The sequence below is a fragment of the Vanessa atalanta genome, chromosome 3 (genome assembly GCF_905147765.1).
Source record: "Vanessa atalanta chromosome 3, ilVanAtal1.2, whole genome shotgun sequence".
Classification (NCBI taxonomy): domain Eukaryota; kingdom Metazoa; phylum Arthropoda; class Insecta; order Lepidoptera; family Nymphalidae; genus Vanessa; species Vanessa atalanta.
Window position 1 is genome coordinate 2,277,579 of NC_061873.1, and position 25,375 is coordinate 2,302,953.

Genomic DNA, 25,375 nt, shown 5'->3' on the forward strand with positions numbered 1-25,375 from the left:
TATATTTGTAATCTTTTTTCAAGCTAAATTATCTTACCACGGTCATTGATCCCCCAAAATTAATTACCAATGCGACTCAGTTAAAATACCTAGAAAGTAATTTACAATAATAGCTCTATTCTCGTCGACTACAACGATCAATCTTCAGCGGTCCCATATTTGTGTTTTCAAAATAAATAACAACATGTTAACTTCCGCACTATTTACAAGCAAGAGTTAAGTTTTATTAAAACTATTGTTTACGACGAAATGTAAAATTAAACCAATCAGAGATCTCGATTAAAAATAAATATTGAAAGCCTTTGTTCGAATATAGAATGAATATTGTAATGAATTTTCGGATCATACAGATTATAATTATTACAGTATATCGATAGGTATATACCACGTAGAAGTCTATCGTTGTATCTTTCTATATAAGATTAAAACGTTTTTGAACGGAACGTTAACAATAAACTTTTTAGATCTTTTAATCCACCTAACTACAAACCGTTATATGTCGAAAACCTTGCCTCTCTATTATAGTACATATTTTAATTGGTTTGTTGCATGCCAAAAATAATTAAGCGACTAGAGTTCAACAACAGAATAGTGTGTTCGCGACAAAAATGCAAAACGACGACAAATGGCAAGACGGCAGCTGTGGGCTACAGGTCAAGGAGAGAGGTGTCGACATTACTATTTGGCATGATCATCTGCTGCATTTGAGATATCTTTAAAAGAGCAACTTTTATATATATATATATATATATATATATATATATATGTTATATAATATTCACAAATTAATTTAAACTTAGTTATAATAAAGTTGAGAACTGACCCAATAGATAGAACGCTTAGAGCAGCTTTTTTATCACGTAAGACTCAGAGCCAAAATGTCTGAGTGAGTACGACCTAATCACTATTTATTCTCTGCCATCAAACCGAAATACTTCTCGTGTATTGTTGTTTATATTTCTAGGATGAGAAAGCTAATGTAATTTCAGACATAGCGTAGTAGATTCCGTGGTCCACGATAATTAATGCTTAAATAATAAATAACTCATTTCCTTGTACGCAGTCTTAAACAAAATTGAAAAAGGAATATGTTTCGAACTTTTATTGTATTTAAGAGGGGGAACGAAAATTATTTTATTAAATGAACGATATCAATTTTTAATAAATAATTTGGATCGACTTCGCCGTGACCAAAACTATCAGGTAACAATTAAGATGAATAATATAATGAATCACAAATAAGTAAAAAACGAGTACCGATAAGTGAATTGCGGTTGACTCAATCTGAACAGCAATGCTGTACTGTTGACTCACTTAAAAATATAACTGTTGTTATTGATCGTGAGAATCGCTGTGATGAACGGATTATTGTGTGTATTACTCTTTGTTTAATATATTATGTAAAATAAACTGTTAAAAACGAAAATCGCGACTCGAATTTTTTCATGTTATATAGATCTCTAGATCTGAAAAAAAAAAAAAGATAATATCTCGCGTATAATATAACAATAAAAAGTACATTCATGAAATTTCGCTTTTTCAGGTGTTATGTACATTTTTCTGGGGAAGAAAGTGCTATTCTAGAGTTTAATGTATCATTGCGCTAAATTTCATTCAGATCCGTACAGTCGTTCTAACGTGATTAGAGTAACAAACCATCTATCCACCCAAACGTTCGGATTCGTAATATTAGTAAGAACAACCTGATTTAACGGGTTGTGGTTATAAAACAAATAATTCAAACTATTTGATATCAATATTTTTAGATTTGGAAGAAGACAGTATGGTTTTTGTTAATAACCCCTAAACATTTACAGGTTAACCCGTTAATCAAGAAAAATTAAACACTACGTATACCGATTCATGTTTTACAGGCTTTCAATGCCGTATATTTAGATCAACTTAAATTCGAACATTCGAAACGACATCGAAGAGAACAAAAGATCGCCGTTTCCCGAAGACGGAAATGGCAGTGACTATTTTTACGGAACGCTAGTTCTATATTCGTTCTGTTTGAACGTCTACCTGCATACCATTCTCGACCTTATGAACTCGACACGATCATGAAACGAGAGTTTGAAATTATCTAAAGCTAATACAGATTTGTAGATAAATAATTCCATATATGTAAGTCGTGTTCATTGTATTTGTTTGCCGCGTATAAAAATTACAACGTATAGTTCCGTTTAAAATATTAACACATAAATAAAGAAATAAAAACTTTTGAAGTTTTTAAATATGACGAAAAATTTAAAACTCTTTTTTTTATTTGCATCAGTTATACATTATTATAATAATTTATTCGCTGCATGTAATTTACTTATGTAAATTATCAAACATTTTACCTGCCTTCATATTCTCATATCTATTTAAATATAAATTCTTTTGAAATGAACTGCATATCCATTAGAGGCTATTTCCATCACTCGAGAGACGATGTCGGCGGAGCAGAACTTGGGTTAAACCCCTTAAAGTTTATCAAAGGAACGTTTTTGTTTATATCCGTGAATTATTAACTCTCCAAGTTAAGATGAACTCAATTGTTACTTTTATTGTTTATCTTACAAGTGGTAAATAAGACGTTTTCGTTTTAATGTACGTTTACAGTTTATTATTATTATTGTAGTTTATTTTTAAAGTATCATTACATTTACGTATGGTGAAATATCGATGTTTTTATAACACAGAAATATAATGTTTTTAATCAATTAATACGTGTAATGGTAGTCTTATGTTCTATTTTAGACTTAATCGTAAGCCTTTCATATCCTACTAAAACTCGATCATAATCGTATTGTTACGGAGTTCTTTTATAGACACATTCTGATTACGTAACAACTTTTTTTATATGAGTGACAGTACCGTAGATTAAAAGACTGAAAAAACTTTATACATATTCATTAAAAAATATATATTATATGAATATATTTTAAATTTCCATATAATATTAAAAACATTATCATAATCTGTAGAATTAAAATTATTTATCGCCTAAAACTTACGCACGCGTCGCTTTACGAGTTTCGTTCATGACAAGCGTTAAATTAGCCTGGGCGAATCGATGTCCAAAAACCACGGGTCACTTATAAATTGCGTGGGATCGTTCACCACCACTCCCAAAAGCACGCCACCGAGACTGAACTCGCGTGCAGAGTGCTAGCCCCATATAGCTGTATGGATCAATACCGCTATAGTATTGCATGAACCTTGCGAATAACCGGCTTAGTTTCAAGGACGATACGAAGCAGATGTCTTCGAGACAGAAGTTACTTTTTTTATCTGACGCTAAAGCTCTTAAGCTGGAAATCTATATTATGTGTTAGTTTGTTTTCTTTTATATATAAAATCGGTAGGCGGACTGGCAATTGGTCTGGATAATTGGTCCCCATCGTCCATAGTATTTGGGCCGTAAGAAATTTAAAACATTGCCAAAGCGCCACCGACTTTGAACAGCCAAATTAAAAAAAAAATGTTAAGGAACGCTTGGGTGCGAAAGGTATTATACATATAGTCAGTTTATGGTTGATAGCACACCTTGGTAATGAAACGATCCGCTGAGTTTTTTTCGCCGGTTCTTCTCAGGGCAGGGTACTTTTTTTCCGGACCGGTGGTAGTGTTTAATTTGACTATCAATAAGTAAATGTAATGTTTCTATATTGAATAAAGGAATTTGAGTTTGAATTTGAACTAAGGCGTGATATCCCTTGTGATTATAGTTACACTGACTCACTCACCCTAAAAACCTAAACACAACAAACGTACAAGCAGTACGTTTGTTGTGTTTAGGTTCATATGAATGGGTTTTACCTACCCAGATGGCTTGTATAAAACCCTATCATGTACGTATATAAGAAAACTGTATATAAACGGAATATTTTTATATCTAGATGACATTTCTATATATCTTTGTCCTTGTATAAACCCGTGTTTCGTAACACGCGAATTACTCGATAGTTTTTAATCTCAGCAAGGTACAATTTTTAAACTGGGTCAACATTTTACTGAACAGCAGTTTTTTTTTCTATAAAAGGTAAACGAGAAAATAATTATGTGGTCTAATTTTAAGTCACCTTTGTCATCAGGCATAAAATGTCACACGGGATCTTGATGTATCTCTCTGATGTCTGTAATTACACCGTATAAAACCGAAACACAGCAATACCAAGAATTACTATTTGGTGTAGAATAACTTATATGCTATAATAGACGAAGTCCCGCAAAGGCTCCTTGGTGGGCGTCTGCTTTAACGAGTGACCCATCTGTTGTTACTTTGGTTAATCACCCTTAACATTTCCTAGGACATTAATCGCCTAAAACAGTGCAGTGTCCCTCAAAGTGTTAGCAATGATATATTTTTCGTTCTTAGTACAGACAGCAATATAACTCCATAAGAAAATTCTTTAGAACAAAGACAAAGAATATATTCTCGGCAGCAAAAAATATCTGGAAGCTTCAGAAATTTTTGTAGGAATTCAGTTCAGAAAGAATACTAATTAAGTTAGTTGAAAACGTAGGAGATTAAAAAACGTTGGTCGAATAATCGGATATAAGCAGTTTATATATTTTATTTAGATGAAGTTGGATCGGAGTAGAATCGGGAAAGTATGGAAACCGTTATAAATTAATAGAAACCAGCTGAGGTTTATTTCTCTGAAGAATAGTTGGAAGTTGCATCGATATAGAATCGGGAAAATAATTTTTTTTTTTTTTAAATTGCCTTCGTCAAAATTCTTAAACGATTGCTTGAATCGCAAATGCGCGACCAACCATGGGAACTACAATGTTATGTCCTTCGTAGAGTACCCAACACTGGCTCATGTACCCTTCGAACTGGAATACAAAAATACTGGGTATTGCTACTTAGCAGTAAAATAATAAGTGATGAGTAGGTGGTACTTACAAAAAATGGATTACTGGATTGCACCATTCTTTATTAGTAGTCAGAATAGAGTTGGGTCCCAGAGGACGCAACCGCATCTTCAAATACCGCCTACCACTGATTTTTTGCATACTAAGTATTTCAATATATATCAGTATATTTTATCAATGTTAAACGCATGGGACATTTAACATTGATAAAATATTTCGTGTTATATATGTATGTGTGTCTGATAATAGATGGCGCTGAACGTTTATAATCGTGGTTCAATAGATAATATAAAACTTAGTCCCTCAAAAACTCGTGAACCGATTTTCATAGTCACCAATAGACTGAGTGATTCATGAGAAATTGTTAGGGGTATAATTAATTAAGATTTTATATAAACTGGTTGATATGTAACAATGACTGAAGGTGTCACATAAAATCATGCCAAGCTTTACTGACGTAAGCCCACAAGTTATACGTATTACGAAATAATCGTTTTATGTAGACCCTTATTCTACCCGTGCGAAGCCGGGACGGGTAGCTAGTTAATGATATGATTAAATTTAACTTTAAAGAGTTTTACAATCCCTTTATACCCAATAGCAGTATAACCAAAACTATTTGTCACCAAGAAAAAACTAGCACATAGGTACCACAGGCAGGACGCAGATATACATACATGAAATGTATATGTAACTGCTCTCTTGGTTACATTATTCGTTATCAAATATTAATATATTTTTTAAAGACGTATTTGTTTTTTTTTCAGTAAATTAATTTAATTTACCTACTCACTACGATATCAACATTCTTTGATGTTTTACTTGTGAGAAGTATACACGTGATATTATCGTATCTAAAGTCGAATGAGATATTGGGTCTATAAATAAAACATTACGATATTGCTATGTACTGGTTAAGTATGTAAACATACGTTACATAAAAAGATTATTATATAACTTAACGTGTAAATAGAGTTCAAAATCGATAATCTAACCTCCATAGCCTACTTACTCTGTTGGTAGAGACTGTGTCAGTTTAAGCAGGTATTCAATGTGCTTACTCGCTCAGCACCGACCTTTTTTTTAATTTAGTTTTCATACCAATTAATTTAAAAAGAAAAACGAACAAGCTTTTACTTGATACTTGAACAAAAAAGGGTAGTCGTTTTATGTTGAACGTGCAGAATTTTAGTTCAATCGGTTGGGTCGAACTGTTTTAAAATTCAGTTCGAAGATTTGACCAACACACTCAAACGTGCGAAGTTAAATAAAAGCTTGTAACAGATTACGTGTAATGTAAACATTATTGTATGCTGTGAATATATGACTGGTAAGTTATTGTACCACTAAACAGCTAACAGCTTTTTAATCATTAGGCATAGGTACCTTAGAGTAATGACAGAGAGCCTCCTACCTGTCATTAAATTAGTCATTAGTAACGGTAAAGACTAGCAGGTGAGATAATTCTTCCTGCCTTCTTACTACAAATTTAACATAAAAGCAGATGTGGATTAATCAAGGGGGATTGTTTTAAGGAGGCACAGTCGTGAGGCTTGCAATTACCAATTCCACTTCGTTTATACAAGTAGTGATGAGTAGGCTACTCAAAAGGTGCAGTGAGATTTTTATGTCAGAATTACAAAAAAAAATAGTGTTTTCCTGTATTTTATATCTTCCTCAAAACTTTACATCGATTTTCCCAAAGTGTATCCTTTCCATGTAATCTCTGCAGCGTAGACGTATTCATTTCGCTTTACGATTCCGTGTCGCGTTCGCATCCGTTTGCTAGAGCACGTTTGTCACATCCCTATAGTTATCTTGAAGTTACCGGAAAGCGAACATTCAAGAAACTGTCTGTATGCGTTCCAATGCGACAAAATCCTCCTCTCTGGAGAAGATACCACGCTACTCTAACACGTGCATGATACACATGTGACTGAATTTCATCCGAAACACCGATTTTATCATGAACATCATAAAACATAAGATAAATTGTACATACAAATTCAAGACATAAAAACTTAATGATGGCTTCGAACCCGCAACCTTTGTTTAAGTTTGACACTTTATAGCCACTGGACCATCATGGCTCTGCTTAGTAATATGCTTGTAAATATGATTAGGACAACTTATTTTTTAAGTCAAACAAAATGTTACGTTGAATTTTTGTTTTAAGATATCCCTTTAGAGCGTTTGAAGTTCTGATAGTTTTGAAATCCTTGGAGAATATTAAATAGCGAATCGTTCGAAGACCACAACTAAACTTCGATACGAGTAATGAAATACAATAGAAATATTACACGTGTGAATATTTTGTCGTAGGTCATTGAACCTTATAAATGATGATGTCCTCCTGACCAATGACAGATTTAGATATTTATAGAAAATATATAATTTTATTGCTAATGTTTATAATAGGATACTTCCTTCTCTCCAAATATTTGATTAGCTTATAAAGTATGATGTGTAGTGTTTGTGACAAAGACAACGTCATAATTATGTTATTCAGAGCAACTGCTCTGCACTACAATTGTTGGAAAAAATAATAAACTTGTCCTTCAATACAAACGTTCTGTGAATATTTTTATTCTACAATTGCCTCCCATCCTGGGTTATTTTAAGAAAACTATAGAAACACCATTGAATACTTACACTACTCATAAGAAATACAATACCTACATCGGTTACACGCTTGAGATTTTAATATCGTAAATTTAAATATTTTCTATATTAAAGTTCGTCTAACCGCGTGAAAATATTTTCGCTTACTTAATGCGATATAAACTCACCTCGTGATCCCTGTAGAATGGCTCCTGAAGATTCTCCGGTACCCGGTTGTTGAATGCCTTCGACAACAGCCATTTTATCGACGCTCGCTGCTTTGACTGAAACAAGAAAAACACATCTACTGTATAATTTATAAAGAACAATACAAAAAGGTATTGTGTGGGTTTTATTAGTTCACTTTGCATTTGAAACTGACTTTTGTGAATATGTTAACTGTAGCTGCTGATCAGCTATTCTAGATTTTTTTTGTTGTAAAGTATGATTGAGCGAGATTTATTTATGCATGTCGTTAATGTTTACGCCATTATTAATATTCCTATTTCCTCATGCAACTATAATTTGTTATTTACAAAAAATATATGTATGTGGATGACTGTAGCTCTGACAAAATTGGCCGTTCATGACCAGCATAATAAGACCAGCAGCATAATAATAAGGGAATTCCGAAAGATATTTCGGAATTCCTTAAAGCCTCACTTGATTATGCCAGCTATTGGAGTAACTGTCGCGAACCCTAAACTCTCTAAATATTTCTCCAATTTTTTTCAATAAGAACGAATAAAACCTGGCGTCATATTGATTGGTGGCCTGGATTGGTGGTGGATGGTACTATATATCATTTAACTATTTAGGGTATTATTATGTTCAACGCCTTGAGATTTCGAAGGGACATATGAAACATTTCTTAAATTGCTATGACGTTTCAAATACTGATTGTTAATGAGCGGTCAGTTTTCTCGCGTTTCAAACATAGGTTTATTTTAGACGAAGGTTATGTGACAAGTTGATAGTGATTGGAACGGCTGTCATTGGTGACAATTTATTATTAAGAGCCGTATGGTAACGTCCGCTTATTGTGCACGAATTGATCACTTGATGGACCTTAATTGAATGCGTGTGTCAGTTATATGAATCGCATATCTTTCTTATCGTTGTAAGGGCCCTGCAGACTGTTGTTTACCTACAGTTCCAACAGTTGGTTGACCATACCATGAATATATATGTAAGTGCGCGTAACCAACGAATCTGGGTGGGTTAGTTTATGCAAAGTAAGCCACTGTTTAATCTTTCCCTACAGTAAAATTATTAACCTTATACATGTTGGATATAAATCAACGAATACTAAGTTTTTTATCATCTACATAAGCTTGTCCCTTATTTAAAACTCCTTCGAATGTAGGAATTTTCAATAACGATTTTAAAATTATAATCAATAAAGAAAAGTATTTTATACATATGGTTCAAGGATTGGAAAATATGCAGACACAAATTTAATAACCATATAATATCGTTGCAGTCATCTGTATAAGAGTCATTTAAGGGTTTATATACGAATTTAAAGACTTTTCAATATTTAATAGGATTTCAAAATACAATACATATATGAGTTTGTAATCGTCTACTGAAGCCGAGCAGCTGGTAACAAAAAGGTCAGCAGATACGTATGGCACATTAAATATGTATGGAATGGCTGATTTCACTCGTAGACAATACGACATTAATTCGCACAAGAATCTTTTATTTATTTATTTTTGTAAGGCAGATTGCAAATATGCTACCTGATGGCAACGTGCCACTTGCCATACTATAACGCTCATAGATATTCATACTAGGATCTTAAGGTCTTATGTCTCTTGTACCTGTAATTAAGTTAATGTTTGAAGATTGATTATATTAATATTTTACCATCAATAGGTAAATTAATCAAATTAAGTCGAATGACCTAAGCCAATTTAAATCGCTATTGTTGCTTTTATAAAGTTTGAAGAACAATTCTGAAAGCGTAGAGTAGAACGACGTGTACCGGAAAGAAGATGGACGACAAAAACAAAAGGATAACTATCGTGGATATGGAATGATAATGATAAGAGCCGAGATGGCCCAGTGGTTAGAACGCGTGCATCTTAACCGATGATTTCGGGTTCAAGCCCAGGCAGGCACCACTGAATTTTTATGTGCTATGTGCTTAATTTGTGTTTATAATTCATCTCGTGCTCGGCGGTGAAGGAAAACATCGTGAGGAAACCTGCATGTGTCTAATTTAAACGAAATTTTGCCACATGTGTATTCCGCCAACCCGCATTGGAGCAGCGTGGTGGAATATGCTCCAAACCTCCTCCTCAAAGGGAGAGGAGGCCTTTAGCCCAGCATTGGGAAAATTTACAGGCTGCTAATGCTAATGCTAAAATGATAATACTAAACAAGATTCTTAATAAAGTGACAACGATTGGTTTATTCATTTCACAGTGGACTATTTCAGTGGACTAGCCACTATCTACAATAAATGCTTAGATATAAACTTTACTTATAATGGGGATTGCTCTGGGTACGCATCGGCTATTAAGTTGATAGATAGTGTTACTGGCTTTTCATTAAAACTAATGGCCATACAACGTATTCAATGCACTTTAATTTATAATTATATATTGAAAGATCTATTCAGGTACTCCTCTAATAATGAAAACTGCATCAATATTCAATATTTCATGTAAACTATTCGAATACACAGATGTGAGGTAATATTGTTGATTGCATATAATTACATATAAGGCTAAATAATTTCGAGACACAACTTCGATCGCGCTTAACGAATAATGAGCCACACTGTCACTAGTGAAAGTAATACTTTCATTTATTTTTATTAATAATCCCGTTAATAAATAAATATTTTTAATTAATTTTAACCCCTAATTATAAAGGTAAAATATTTACTAGCGAATAAATAATTTACAGAAATGACAAAACATCCATACAAATATTATGAAGGCAAAAGTTTGTACGTATGGATGTTTGATAATCTTCCACACAACAGCTATAACTTATAAAGATATTTTGTTAAATGAAAATACTTGACAAAAAACGCGAGCGTATCTGCGGACAAAAACTAGTATACCATATTATTGTCTTTCCTTTACTACTTTTATTTATAGTGATTGCATTCATTGATGTCAAAAACATGTGTATTTGACATCAATGAATTACGTGTTTCCATTAATATACTCATTTTATAATGCATTGTTTCATAATCGCATATAACTTCGGAATCAGCCTTTTATAATCAAATAAATAGCTACCATCTGAATCATTATTTATCAACCTATTAAATACCTACATAATATAATCATCGATGAATCGCATATATAAAGTTGAGTATATAAAAACATCACAAATATCTTGCTACTTAGAAAAGTATATGATTTTTCTAAATTCTTAAACAAATATTGATATTTACAAACTAAATGGAGTTTTTAGTGTCAAATAATCAGTACTAATATTATAAATGCGAATGTGACTGAATATATGTGTCTGTTACGCTGACGGGTAAACAACTGAAGTGATTTTGATCAAATTTGTTACGAAGCGAGCTTGAAACTCAAGGCGTAGACTACTTTGACTATTTTAGAATTCTTTCACCCTCTGACGAGGTAATGTTGGGGATAAAGGATTGTATACAAGTAAATTGTTATAAAGAACGTTTACACTGATAAAGTTCGTTAAAATTATTTAATAATACGTATGTATTCATTCTTATATATTTGCTTACAAATATATATTTAATAAAGTAAAAAATATTAAATTTAAATAGGCTTTGTTTTAATCACATCTGAAATGTTTACGTCATCATTAAATTTGCAACAGTGATAGTGATAATAATAAACAATTAGTGATTTAAATGACATCATTTAAATAATCCATACAAATTATATTGTTAATGCACCGAATACATGTGTATCAGTTGCATCGTATTAGATAGTCATCTTTAAATATATCAATTTATTTATCAAAATATGAATAGGCACTAATCACAAAAAAAGCTAAGGTCGGACGCGTGCCGTCGCATGCCAAGCGAGATAAAAATAGCCAGTTGTAGACACTCCCGAATAGGAAACCACTTGGATGTTCTCGATCAAAGGCGAACATCATAAACAACTGACGCTACAGTCTATAAAATCAGTTGCCGGAAGAAATCATATCGATCAAACTTAACAACAAAAAGTTTTTAATACTCTTGAGATAACAGATTTTTTTTTTTAATTAACAAAGAGTAACGGTCTTGACTATTGGGGCCGAGAAATCTGGTTCAATTTTTCTATTCAAACTTAATCGATAATAATATTTAAATTATTGTCACGCTCGGTGAAAGCTAATTTATCGTACCAAGTTCTTATCTAAAGTAGCATAAATAATATAATAAGTAAGTGGAAATAAGTTTAGACAATACGTTTACACTTTTACGCAATAGCGCTTATAATTTAACTGATAAATTTATAACTTTGGAAGCTAGAAGTAGCGCCATCACCCGCGGAATAAAAAAATTACTAGTGGGTTTTTATCGCAACGCGTTCATTTTATCTCGAAATCAATGACCACATTTATTTAACTTATCGTAGTTAGAAGATTTCGAGTCAAATGTCCTAAATGTATAAGCAATGCCTTGACGGTAGGTCTAAACATTACCTTATACAAAGATACGAATAAGAATATTATTTAATAAACTATTGAAATTTAATGTTTTTTTTTAAATCATGTAGTGAAGTAAATATCACTTAAAAGAAATGAATCTCGATAACTTTCAACCCGCGTGTTATAACATATGAGAAGTAGAGCGTTTAGGCCACTCTCTACACCGAATTCGTACTAGTTAATTGCTTGATAATTAGCGGCATGTCCAACATTCGAATTTCACTCTCTCACTAAAATGTCAATGAAATATGCAATAAGAAAATTAATGAAAATATAATCTCGTTGTTCTTAATACATAAAAATGAATATTTGTAGGTAACATTTCTATTCTATACGATCCTAAGCTGAGGTATTATCAATCAATGTAAGCCTTTTAGGTATACTCGAATGCTACCCGTGTGATGCCGTCCCCGGCTTTGCAGAGTAGCTGTTATTATTTAACTGTTGGAGTAGCTTTTATTTTAGTTATTATTTATTTAGCAATGAACTCTCTTATAATAACAACAAAACGAAAAATATTACCCAGTTCGGATAGCTTTCTATACTAATAATTTATATTATAATAATGAATATACCAATTTATATTGTATTTATTAATGTTTTGTCTACAAAAACTTACTTATTACCGGCATTCAAATAAAACGAAGAATGAAACTGTAACGTTTTCACCATTTCACCGTTCGGTCATTTAAATAAAAGAACATCTGCTGTAATTCTATTAAAGCGAAAACCCTTTGGGGGGTGACAAAAGTGTGTGTGCATCGAAACCACTGCAAAACATACTATTGTTCCCTTGACTAAAACAAAAGACTTGCACTGACCAACGAACAAAGAATATATACAACCGCTTGCGATGGTATCAAATAACTTTACCATATAAAGAAAACCGTTTCCTGCATTAAGTGACCCAACCTATACGGATATATTGAATTTAATATCTTAATATGGTATTTTATTTACGCAGGAATTAGAAGGATGAATTGTGACTGACGTTATTACTAATGTAATCAAACAATTAAGCCTATATACTCGTTTGTAATTCTACTCATCGCTAAGTCGACGACAATTGGATATATACTGATCTATAAATAATGTACGATAAATAACAAAACTGAATAGATAAACCATTTTATATCTAAAAATATTAATTTAAAACACAACGGCGAGTACTTTAAAAAATAACTTTTAATAGACAATGCTTTAAATAGTAAATCATATAATAATATGGTTGTTTAATAAAAGACTATATGTTGGTACTACAAAGCTGTCTATAGTAAGCGCCAATCCGTTGAATATATTTTGTACAATAAACTTAATATATAACCGACTGATTTCGATAAAGAAAAAATAAAAATCTCGACATTAGTTATGACGTTATGGACACATTAAACGAAAAACATACAATGACTATATAGACTATAGTATATATAATGTATTTTTCCATCATAGAAAAGATATATTTTACTTGTTTTTAATTAAATCATTCAAATCGACAACATTTAAGTATATAAATATAAAAGGAAGAAATTATACTCATCGAACATATCGAATCAGTCGGATATAGCACACGGCGAACCACTTTTTTTAAGGAGGTTAAAAATACAATTTCAATATTTTCAACGATTATAATAAAACTTGCATCTTTCCCCGCACTCGATTATAACTATTTTTTACACCGTCAATATGCCTCCAACCACGAAATCTAAGATGCTGTTACTCGTTCCTGTGATTAGACTGGCTCACTCACCCTTTATACAAGAACAGAATAATCAGTAAGTGGGTGTTACTCACTCAGGCGGACCTGTATCAAACCCTACTACCGATAACTAATATCCAATCTATGCGAACGTAATTGCAGGCCACGCTTTAGTTAAATATAATTCGCTACGATATAAAAAAAAGTACAATCATAATCCTCAGAGAGGTCATGGATCCCGAGACAATCGAGTCCAGAAGTCATTATCGGCAATTCGGATCGTTCGAAGCGGTCGATGCGTGGAAGTCGAAAGGTGCGTTGCCACCTGCAGCCCACGCGAGCGCTGAGGTCGTGCGCCCACGCCGCCTCCAGACACGTCTTGATACAAATTACTTGTCCAACTTAAGAGAGATGCTTTTACTTCCTGGATAAGCCAAACTTCGGGAAGCGAATAACTTAGCTAACTTGGTTTAATTTTAAAGAATCTATTAACTATTAATACATAATATTTTTGACGTATCCATCATATAAATTACAAGTGAAATCTATTATAACGAGCGCATTAAATGTTTGAAGCTGTTAGAATAAACTACAAAAGTATCAAATCAAAGATAATTTAAATTTATTATAAACAAATCAAATTCAGGTGTACGATATACAGTATATACGTATATTTAAATTAATTAGGAATCGTTATATTACCTTGCGTTATAAAATAAAATGAATTTTAAAATAAATTAATGTGTCACTAATGTGGTTTATAAAAACATTCACATTTAAGAAAAAGTGAAAGTAACGCAGAAGCCGGTAATCGAATGTAAAAAAAGGAAAGAAAGTAATCACAGATTTACATTAAAACACTTTTTTTTTTAAAAGTATTGTATAAGTTAATATAATTACACATTAAGAATACCCACTATATTTAATCATCATTAGTAATATTTTGTTATTTAAAGCTGTAACATACTATGTATTATGTAAACTTATTGGAAACGTCATTGAAAAAATAAAGGTTGCAAAAATATTATAAAGAAGTCTCTGTCCATCAATATTGTTGTACCGATGTAACACACGCAAAAAAAAAATACAACAAAAGTAAATATCGATTAATTGCGACCTTGAATTTGTACAATTGGAAGATGCGTAAGTACTTTAAAAAAAACTGAAGTTCAAAATCTCTAACAGGTTTATAAATCTGAACAAAAAATACAATACATGCAAGTTACGTTTCGCCCCATATATGGCAGACGAGCCAGCGCCGATACAGCGAAAGAGATCTCTACTTGATCTTCGATATTACAATTCACTCCCATAATTCAAAACACATCCAATTTAAACCTAACTTGCAAGTCCGATTGGGATTTTGCTGCAGACCAATTTTCTTTTTGGGTTAAGAGAACAATGCGATTTGATGAAGTAAATTTAATTATACTTCACAACGGCTACTTTCGTGTAAAAAAATGTTTTGAGGTAACAGAAATAAATTATATTTGATCATTATTAAAAATCAAACCACATAAAATTCAAGGCCAGATCAGCAAAATCCAAGCAAACCTAACAACTTTCGCAGTTGGTGGAACTAATGATAGTACAATTAACTCTACAATGCAGGAAGTGAGATGATTAGTTTCAACCTGAGTCATTCGAAGACCGTAAACCTCAATTCAATCCAAAACGAGTTTTAAATTTAGCATATTATGACAAAATATACTGACATCACATTTAATTATCAGAGTTAATGAATTCAAATAACATATACAAACAAATTGAATCGAAAAACGTCAACATAACAGAAACGATGAAGTCATAACAAACTACAACTATAAATATTAAACCCACGCAGACTCGAAAGATCACTTTTATGGTACTGTAAATTTAAACTCCAACTCGACGCATAATTTTAATTTAAAAATAGACTTTCATTTAATAATTGATTTAAAAGCATAAAAGTTAGCAAGAACATTAATACGGTCTACATTAAAAAAAAATACTTGTGTTCAATACAAAGAATAGATTTTGAAAAATTTACATATATAATATTGATATCAGCTATCGGAGATTAAGATTGTAAATTCTGTCTTCAAAATAACTCAAAATATCTGATAAGCTTATCAAGCCATGACCGATTAAAGTTTCTAGTACTTTCTCCGTTGGATTTTTAAATTTCACGTAATATAATCGATAAAACAACAGTGCCAAGCAACATGTGTATCATTAGCAGCCATTCATTTTGTTCGTTTCAGATATCTACCATCTACCGTGCGACCCAGTTGGAAGCTGTAGACACGATCTTGGTGAAAGTGAGAGATGATTTTTAGTCGTGCGAACGTATCGCCGGGCGACCACCAATATAAATATTTCGTAACCGCAATTATAGGTACCGATGGACTGCCGATCAATACGGTGGGCGAAGCTGATGGCTTGTAAACAAAAAAAAACTGACGATTACATCACAAGTAAAACTAATACGACAGATATTCTAGTAGTTTAAAAAAAACTTTTTCGATTGAATTGTATATTTTAAGTTCATCGATTGTTTATTAAGTAGTATGCTTTTAGACGTTAAAAAATATTTTAGCATTCAAGAAAGTAGGTAAGAGAGGTTATTGAGCTTGGCCATAAGTAAATATATTTGATATGATTACTGCATTTTTTAAATTAAATATAATCAAATAAACGTACATTAGAAAAAAAAGAAATGATATTTACATTCGTGACATCGTAGATGCCAAAGCAAATAGCACTCCTTTCGTTTATGTAACTCCAATGACACCTGAAGCTAACGAAGTGTAAAATTACATTATCTATTTGCACTTAAATTAAAATACCTAAACATTTATTGGACAAATATATGGTATTTCAGAAGAATAATATAATATTACATGACATTTCTGTATAGCTCAATAAAGTAATCTTAACTATTCCCATTAACGCGTTGTTGAATTTTTTAACCTATTGAAAAACCAACACGATTCTATACTCGCTATACACACAAATCATATTTTTCATACAGACAGATTTTATCTTCAACATGATAAGGCACTATTTGCTCAGAAAGTTCATTGAACGAAGACTGAATTTAATGAGAAAGTTAGTAATCTTTGGTACCCCAAACTAACTAACCGTTATTAGTAATTATGACGGAGCTCTTGACAACTTGCTGTAATTTCTTTAAATAATAAGATTGACTTGGTCTGATCGAAGATTATTATTTGGAGAAAGTGAATCGCTTAAAATGGAACGATGTGATAAGTGAGGTACATTCAATTTTACTTGACTTTTTTCACACTTGAGGCACTGAAGGGTTTATGCAAATGCGATTGAAATAGCAGGGTATCAGTATTCTGCAGAAAACCTATAAGCAATTTTGCGTCAGTTTAGTTACTTATGCATGCAGCTCGTTTTCAAGATTTCCCACGGAGGTTGCGTCTCACAATTGCCTCCGGTGCTATTTGAACATTTAATTTTACACGGAATATGGGCTTGGCGAGACTTGCTCAAGCTCAATCTTTGGCTTTCTTAGCTTGATTTTTCAAACATACTGCATTCTAAAGTTCTTAAATCAACACTTTAACGAACTAAAAATTAAAAAAATTATCTTCTAATAAAATTTTAATTTTAAATATAAATATTGCCCTTTAAAATTCAGTTATTAAATTATAAGCCGCATTTTATTCACGTTTTTTAATTCCAGTAGATACATAAGCTGATCTGAATGCAAAATTACAATTGCAAAGTGCATTCAAACATTCATAGTAATTTTGAAATAAGGTTCTTTGTACAATTAAAAAAAAAAAAGAAAAAGACCGGCACACAAACATCGTATTTAAAGATACTGAACTGTTTTGTCATTGGCTATTTATAATACACAGATTGTATGATGTCTTAGATAAAATATTGTGTGTAATTGAACTTGTAACTGGAACCACCTCCAATCACCGATCAAACTGTAATTTCTCACACGCATGCAGTTTCGATGACGATACTTGAATCCGATTTAACCTTGAACTTATCTTGTACCAATTTGTAGAGCATGCGATCAAATTGTCTATGGCTAGCAGACGTGTTGAATTTTTTTTATACAGTTCAACCATCTTTCTTAAGTTAAATAGTAATTATTAAATTTTTAGAAATTACATATTGAATTACACACACCAGTGTAATTTGTTAACAATGAATTACAAAATAAATTACATATATCTACGTCTAATCTAACAATACATTAGATAAACTTATTATTATTATGACCATATAGAAGCATTTATAACCTCTTATGTCATCTCCAGTAATGCTGTTTCGAAAGTACGATCAATGAATTCGGCTCTTCAACAAAGTATTTCGTAACATTTATCATTTCGGTTCTATGAATGGCTGCCATAAAAGTTAGTAGGTTAAGATTTAAGTATGATTTAAATTACGTCTAAGCTATTGGCCGACGTAGAGTGGTTTATTTAACAATATTTAGTTTCTCCAATCAGCTTGCAATGCTGCAGTGCGGTGTAAAACAAATATTAGCGCTTTCTAAGAATTTACGCAAAAGACATAAACACAACAAAGAAATATCTTTATTAAAAAATAGATATAGTTTCGAAAATATTCGGAGAAATAGCTCTCACTGGGTCAATGCTAAGGGGAAACGAACACCCACTTTTATCGCCCACCCTGTTATTAACATGTTTCTTTTCAAGTGATTAGATGAAGGTGACAATATATTTGTTTGCAGTTATGAGTATAAATCAGCACGATATATTCCGCAAACAGTTGCGCTCGTAACGTAGTAATTAAAAATAAAAGTAAACAGCTTAAAGAACTACTATAGAGCAGGAAACATTGCGACATTCTCTAGAATGATTGATAGAAAATCCTAAAATGGTAACTAACAATTAGACAGGTTAGTCTACACTTTAATAAGATGTAAGATATGATTATACTTTTAAGGTAATAACATATAATGACCAAATAAGACCTTAAAACATTTTATGAGCAATAAGCAAGACACAATTCCCAGAAGCTCATAATTTATCGAAAATATTTTAGTGTAATCGACTGTTAAAAATCTTTCAAAAAATATGATGCGGGTCATAAGAAATTACAGAAAATGGCCATTTTTAGAACGAAAAAGTCTATATGCAGTGGTGAACTCTTAACATGAGGTGGCCATTTGCCCGTCCTCCTATTTAAAAAAAAAGAAAGCGAAACATATTTTTTCCTAACTCACGTCTCAACTCGTTTAAACAAACATATACAAGTAACATTACCTTTGAAGGATATCTTTTTGAAACCAAATTAGCTTAAGATGTGTGACTTGTTATTGTGATCATTAATAAAATTAATAAATCTTAATGAAATATGAAGAAATAGCGGACATCATGCGGATAGCTTTCTCTACCGGAAAGCCATTAAAGCTAGCTCATTCCGTCGTTAGATATCTCAACACCGGTCTTATAGTTAGCGACCTAGACTATTTAAGATGTTTTATAGCCCAAAGAGAATGGTTAATACTCAATGTTAAGTGACGTTTAAAACTTTGTAATTAAAACCGCAGTTAGCTTTCATTTCTTATATTACTTGTAACGTTTCGTTAATAGAAGACTTTTATAATGAAAAAAAATGATGACATAAATTATAATTTATCAAAAAAATATATAAATTACAAAATCTTCTATATATGTTTAAAATAATTGATGATCAATTAAATCAAGGGCTATATTAGTATGTAATATAAGTATATAAATTGACACATACAATGTATACGATATAAATAAAATATCAATAGAAATGTATATCTTATTACTTATTATATGTGTAGATAATTCTCTTGAAATATTTTCATGCAAACGCCACTTATGAAATTTTACGACCATAAAACATCCAATGTATTTATGAGGTTGAGACGTGAGTTCAAGAGAAAATAAGATGTGTGGAAAACATTCCCGTAATACGATATCGTAGATCTGAAATAATACCAATATTTTTGTTTTATAATATTTATTATAGCAAAAAATTAAAATCGACTTCATAATTTTCCAGACTAAAAACTTAAATTTATTATTATTTATAATTACAAAGATTGCATTGGCTATTTTTTACTTGTACTGAGACATCCGCAATTTACATTTAATATAATCTGTTCAATAATATAAGAAGTGTGAACCATTAAACTCGGTTTACTATAAGCGAGTAATATACACAAAACTAGCCAATTCCAGTACTTTATACCCGTTATTCCACGCTTACTGGATTTTTTGAAATTGTAATTGACTCCTGGTTTTAAAGTTTTTTCACAAGCGTCAAAGGCGGCGTTATTATAAAGACAAAAGGGTAACCCTGTAAGATTCTACTTCTTTTATACACAGTTACTCTGTTATTTCATATGATTTGTTTTAAAATACTTTAATATTTTATATGTTTAATATATAAAATTGTTAACAAAATGAGACGAAAAATTTTATTATATCGTAAAGCACTCTCTTATACTTAATTCTTAGTCAAACATGAGTCGTGCAAAATATTAAAACTATATGTTATCACGTGTTCTTTAACAAAATATAATCGTTTCTTTCAACAAATTTAAAACCCAGTAATACAAAACATTGTAAATAAAGTAGATTAAACGTATAACAATATATAAGTAGGTATATAAGTTAATAAAAATCTATTACGTCATATTTTCAAATAATAACCAAGGCAAGAGCCTATTAAAAACGCATAAAATAATCATACGAATCTCGCCTAGGAGATGCGAATTAACTTTAACACTGACTTTCATTCAAGGATGCTGATATTTTTGCAGAGTTCTTGTAATAACATTTCTAAAATATAAAAGAAACGAAAATCCAATAATATACCAACATATATTCAACAATTAAAGATACTAAATAGTAAAGAACTACATTACCGATATTAGCGATTTTTTTCTTTTTTATGAACATAGCCTAACCAAAACCTGACTGGTGGAGATTACGTTAGGGCATCAAGTCCGCCTTATATATTATATTTCTCTATAAAAGTATATTTAAATAAATCATCTAGATAATTTATTAAAATTGATACAATTAATCCTAATGCGATGGTCGTCACCTCCGCCATTGATGTAAAAAATGTACATCTCACAACGTCAATGCACTGCGATCATTGCCAACTTTTGATTTAAGTTCATATGTATGTTGTGTCTGTAATTACACTGGCTCACTGACCTTTCAAATCAGGACACAGCAATTCTACGTATTGTTGTTGTTTGATATCGTAGAAAATTCGATGGGAAGGTACCATATACCCAGAGGGTCTTGCACAATATTCTATAACAAGATTTCTTTACAAACGAACTACAATATAAAAAAATATAATATACGTTTATGTTTTTAACATTTAACGTTTGACATTGATAAGTAAACTATTTCAATGTTCGCTAAAGCTAATAATATAATTGTTACGGAACATTGAATTAGATGTGCCTACATAAGAGTAACAAGGTCCACGCCTTATAGGACATCGGTGGGCGGAAGTATGCGAGAACAGCGGCCGTCCGTCTGTTGCAAGATTCTCAGTTATCTCCTAAACGAGTAGGTACAACATTTTTATTTATAGATTACACTTTTTAGTCTTATTTCGATAACATTTACAGTATAAATAGCAAATGTTTTAAGACAACTTGCTCAGTCATATAAATAAAATACAAAGATTTTTGTACATGAAATTTAAAAAAAAAAAAAAAACAAAATTCCTTATTTAAAAAAATGAGACAATGCTTGTCTCGTTTGAAATGAAAAATTCATGTAGGTACAACATCACAGAACTTGTTCAGACGTTGCTATTACCATAAAAGAAAATGGTAAATTTCTCAAGGCTCAAGGGCAAAAGATTTAACCTTTCCACGAAACTTACGTACCAAAAACAAGAGGAATTATATATCTACAAGAAAACACGTCATTTGATTTAAGGATTTCCAATTATCGAAATTAATTAGATACATTGTAGCTTTGAAGTTAATTCTATGATTGGTAGCATTATTTTACAAATTAAAATAATTTATGGTATTTTAATCTGATAAAAAATTCTAAAGAATTAAATACAGTTACAATCTCGACGATTTAGTTAACGGATATAAATGAAACAGCTAAGTGAATAACTGTAATAATAATTGCAAATATTGCCACTGAATTGTTCAAAGCTCTAGAAATTGCTTACACCTGATTTCCAATATAGGTTTTGTTATACAATACGAGCAAACTATATTGATTGGCTTGAAGTTTTTCTTTCAAACGTACATTACTACACAACTTACTTAATCCGATTTTATGCTTAAAAACTCTATCAGCGTTGAACAAACTCACTCTTGGAGCTAATTTCTGATAGCGAACTTCAATCGACCATATCGTACGAGAATAACTAAAGGATTTAAGTGCAAACATACTTCTGTATTTTTACTAAAATGATTTAAATTAAATTATATTTTTTAAACTAAAGCAACAAGAGAACCATTTTTATGCCAACAGATATGTTTGTATCCGTAGGTTTTTGTAAGATTTTCGAAAAAGGTAAACGAGGAAACTGCCGCACAGTAAATCAATGAGGTAATGATACAAGGTGATCATTAACACGACAATCATTCTAATGAGGTTTAAGTACATGAGTATGCGGTAGAATCAATTACATTAAACTTAACGTCTTAAATGACAAACAGACTTCGATACATTTAGCACTTAATTGACATTCGAGCTAAAGTGTACTTTGCATCTCTAATGGAATGTTTAAGGACACTGGTTTTATCGAGTCACGATTAATCTAGATCCAAAATGCATACTTAGTTCCTTAGTCTGTATTGAGTAATATTTCTTAAATGTTTACAATTCTTGTCAATAATTTTAAAACCATTATAATAATTATATTTTATTTTATTATTTTATTGCATATCATAAGACAATACTATATAAAAATAAAGTAAATAATGCGTATACAATGTAATATTTTGGCAAATTATTCAAAGGCAGGAGAGAGAAAACGTATAGTTCATGTAGTTCTAACGGTGGTATTTTTCTTGTTAAATCAGAATCACATGTCAAAGCTATATTGAATCGCGTAAAATTAAGCAAAAAAGATTAAAGATACAGCGAGTCACACACGATCACATATTTCGCTAATGCAATACGCGGCTATAAAATAGTAAATGTATCAAAGTTAAGATCGTAAAAAAAATCGTCACGAGTGGCGTTTTTGATTCATTCACTCTGTATTTGTGACTAAAAACATTACTGTGGGAAAGGAAATTGCGAACAAAGGCTCCACTCTCCATTTTATTATCGCTTCAAACGTGTCTGTAGCTTGATATTTTCTCTGTCTATTGAATTATGACGGATCATTTTACAATCTCTTATTTGACGTTAAATTTTGTAATAAAAAATAAACTCTCATACTATTTTAAGACACTGATATACATATTCATTAAGATGTAATAACCCCTTAAATAAGTCCAAAAAGATAGATATTCTAGTCACAGTAAGACATTTTATCAATTTGTCTTCCAAGTTCATGACTGATTGCGCTGTCCGGTTACCAAAGGTGAAATTATTCATATGTATCTATTGAAAACAAGAATAAACAAAAACATAGTCAAAGTTCTTTAATCAAAATTAAAGTATTACTCAAAAAAAAACAATCCACAAAACAGTTTAGAATCAATCTAACCACTTTGGGGATTTACTGATTTTTTTTTGCCAAATTAATTTTACTTGGATAGTACATCACTTTAATTGGAGGAGCGAATAATTTTAATATAATCTACATCGTCCCACGTTAACTTTTGAGGGTAAAAAGTGAATAAGCGCCAGTGAGATCTGGGTCGGTAATCTCAGCTCATCCAAAGAGTTTTAGAGACGAGCTCCTTTCGCGTGCGGCAACCAACGAGCCGTGAGTCTCCGAGATGCGGCTACGGTCTGATGCCCTAACCTTGGGCGCACCATCCCGTCTATTCCCTAACGTGGAAGATGACATCATGAACATAAAATATTTAACAATCCATGTGGCTAGCGCGGCCAAGGACGACATTTCAATCGATGGTAATATAAGAGACGAATATTAAAAAGGAAAGTAAGGTTACTGACCTCACGGCGGACGATTTCAGTAACTGATGGCTGTTCCGATTCTTTTTTTAACTACAAAATTTGTTCCGAAACGGGCACGACAATTTCCTACGGCAACATCGAACAGAGTTAAAAATACATAATATTGCTTTTAAGCAGGCCAACAAATTAAGAAAATTATTAGGTATTAGAGCTCACGCAGAGTGCTCTAGGCGTCAATGCAATCTTAATAGTCATTGTAATGATTGTTAGAAATAACGCATGACTTTCTAAGCTTTTGTCTTAAAAATAGTTTTGCAACGCGATTTCTTTGGCCTTGGAATACGTAAACCTAAATACTTATTCGCATTATATATGTATTAATTTAGTCTTTATATATATAAACTTATCGTTTCTAAAAATAACACGTCATAAACAATAATATAGTTATCATGTTTGAATACCTAATGAAACATAGATAATGGATAATACAATCTTTCACCTACACCTGAATCGAAACATCAGCATTCCATACGCGTAGCGTATCGCTCATCAATGTAACAGTGCTTATATCGCAATAGGATAACTTACCGAGACCGCGACAGAGGCGCTCGGAACAATACCGGTGTTTTCCGTTTCTTGGCCATCAGGTGCGCTCAGAAATCGGCGAAGAGTGCCGTATCCAGACGCTGAGGCTACCATGGCTACCATTATTAATACACACACTACACAATAACCACTGGACGCTCACGTGGACATCACTTTAGCGGAGATGGATACGCGCGCGGCGTGCTGCGCGCCCGACGCGTTTCAACTGCCTGCGCTTGGGCCGACACGCGCCCCCCTACCACGGCGTTGAGGATTGTTTGACAATGAGATAAGTATGTTAACATTGAATATATCGCGATTAGAGGACATAACTTATATGCTAAGTTATTCTAACTAATTTATAGTATCGGGGTGATAAATTTTTTTTTTTGCAAACATGTTAATATGAATTCCAAGTATTTCAAATTGATTATTATTGATTTTATAAATCGATTTAAACAATGCCATAAAAAGTGTAAGTATTAAAAAAAATGTTTTATTTCAAGTACAAATACAAATGTATCATTTTGACACAAATTGGAATAAAGAAGGATAGCGGACATTTTATATATTGTTATAATGTTATTAAGGAAAACTTATGTTCAATACAATAACAAGAGAGATAGTGTATATATATGAACAACAAAGAAATTTTATTATTAACTTATATACCAATAAGGTTGACTAAAAATAAATTCCAATCAATTTGTAAAATATTCTAAGATCTTATTAATTTACATTATTTTATATGTATGTAATGTAACATAATGTTACAAAGGAAGCCTATTACTGTAAGAGATTTTTAGTAAAGTTTTAGTAAAGATAAAGTCAGGTTAGATCCCTAGGAAATCATACCTTAAGTAAGTGAAAAGGGAGATGGAAGTTTGTACTTGGGATCAATCATTTTGCAAGT

At 31.7% G+C, this 25,375-nt stretch overlaps 1 protein-coding gene across 13 annotated transcripts in view; it reads right to left on the reverse strand.

Annotated features, from left to right (window-relative positions):
* LOC125077271 (patronin) overlaps positions 1 to 25,375 on the reverse strand; it is a 51,004-nt gene that overhangs the window by 24,197 nt on the left and 1,432 nt on the right. For 12 of the 13 annotated variants that reach the window (XM_047689167.1, XM_047689166.1, XM_047689171.1 and 9 more), the window contains exons 1-2: positions 24,466 to 24,678; positions 7,659 to 7,754 (exon numbers count right to left, since the gene is read on the reverse strand). In XM_047689167.1, coding sequence (XP_047545123.1) covers positions 7,659 to 7,754; positions 24,466 to 24,585 — 216 coding nt within the window. In that variant the 5' untranslated portion in view covers positions 24,586 to 24,678. Of the gene's footprint in view, positions 1 to 7,658; positions 7,755 to 24,465; positions 24,679 to 25,375 lie in introns of those variants that run through there. The other variant, XM_047689168.1, reaches the window with a different exon arrangement.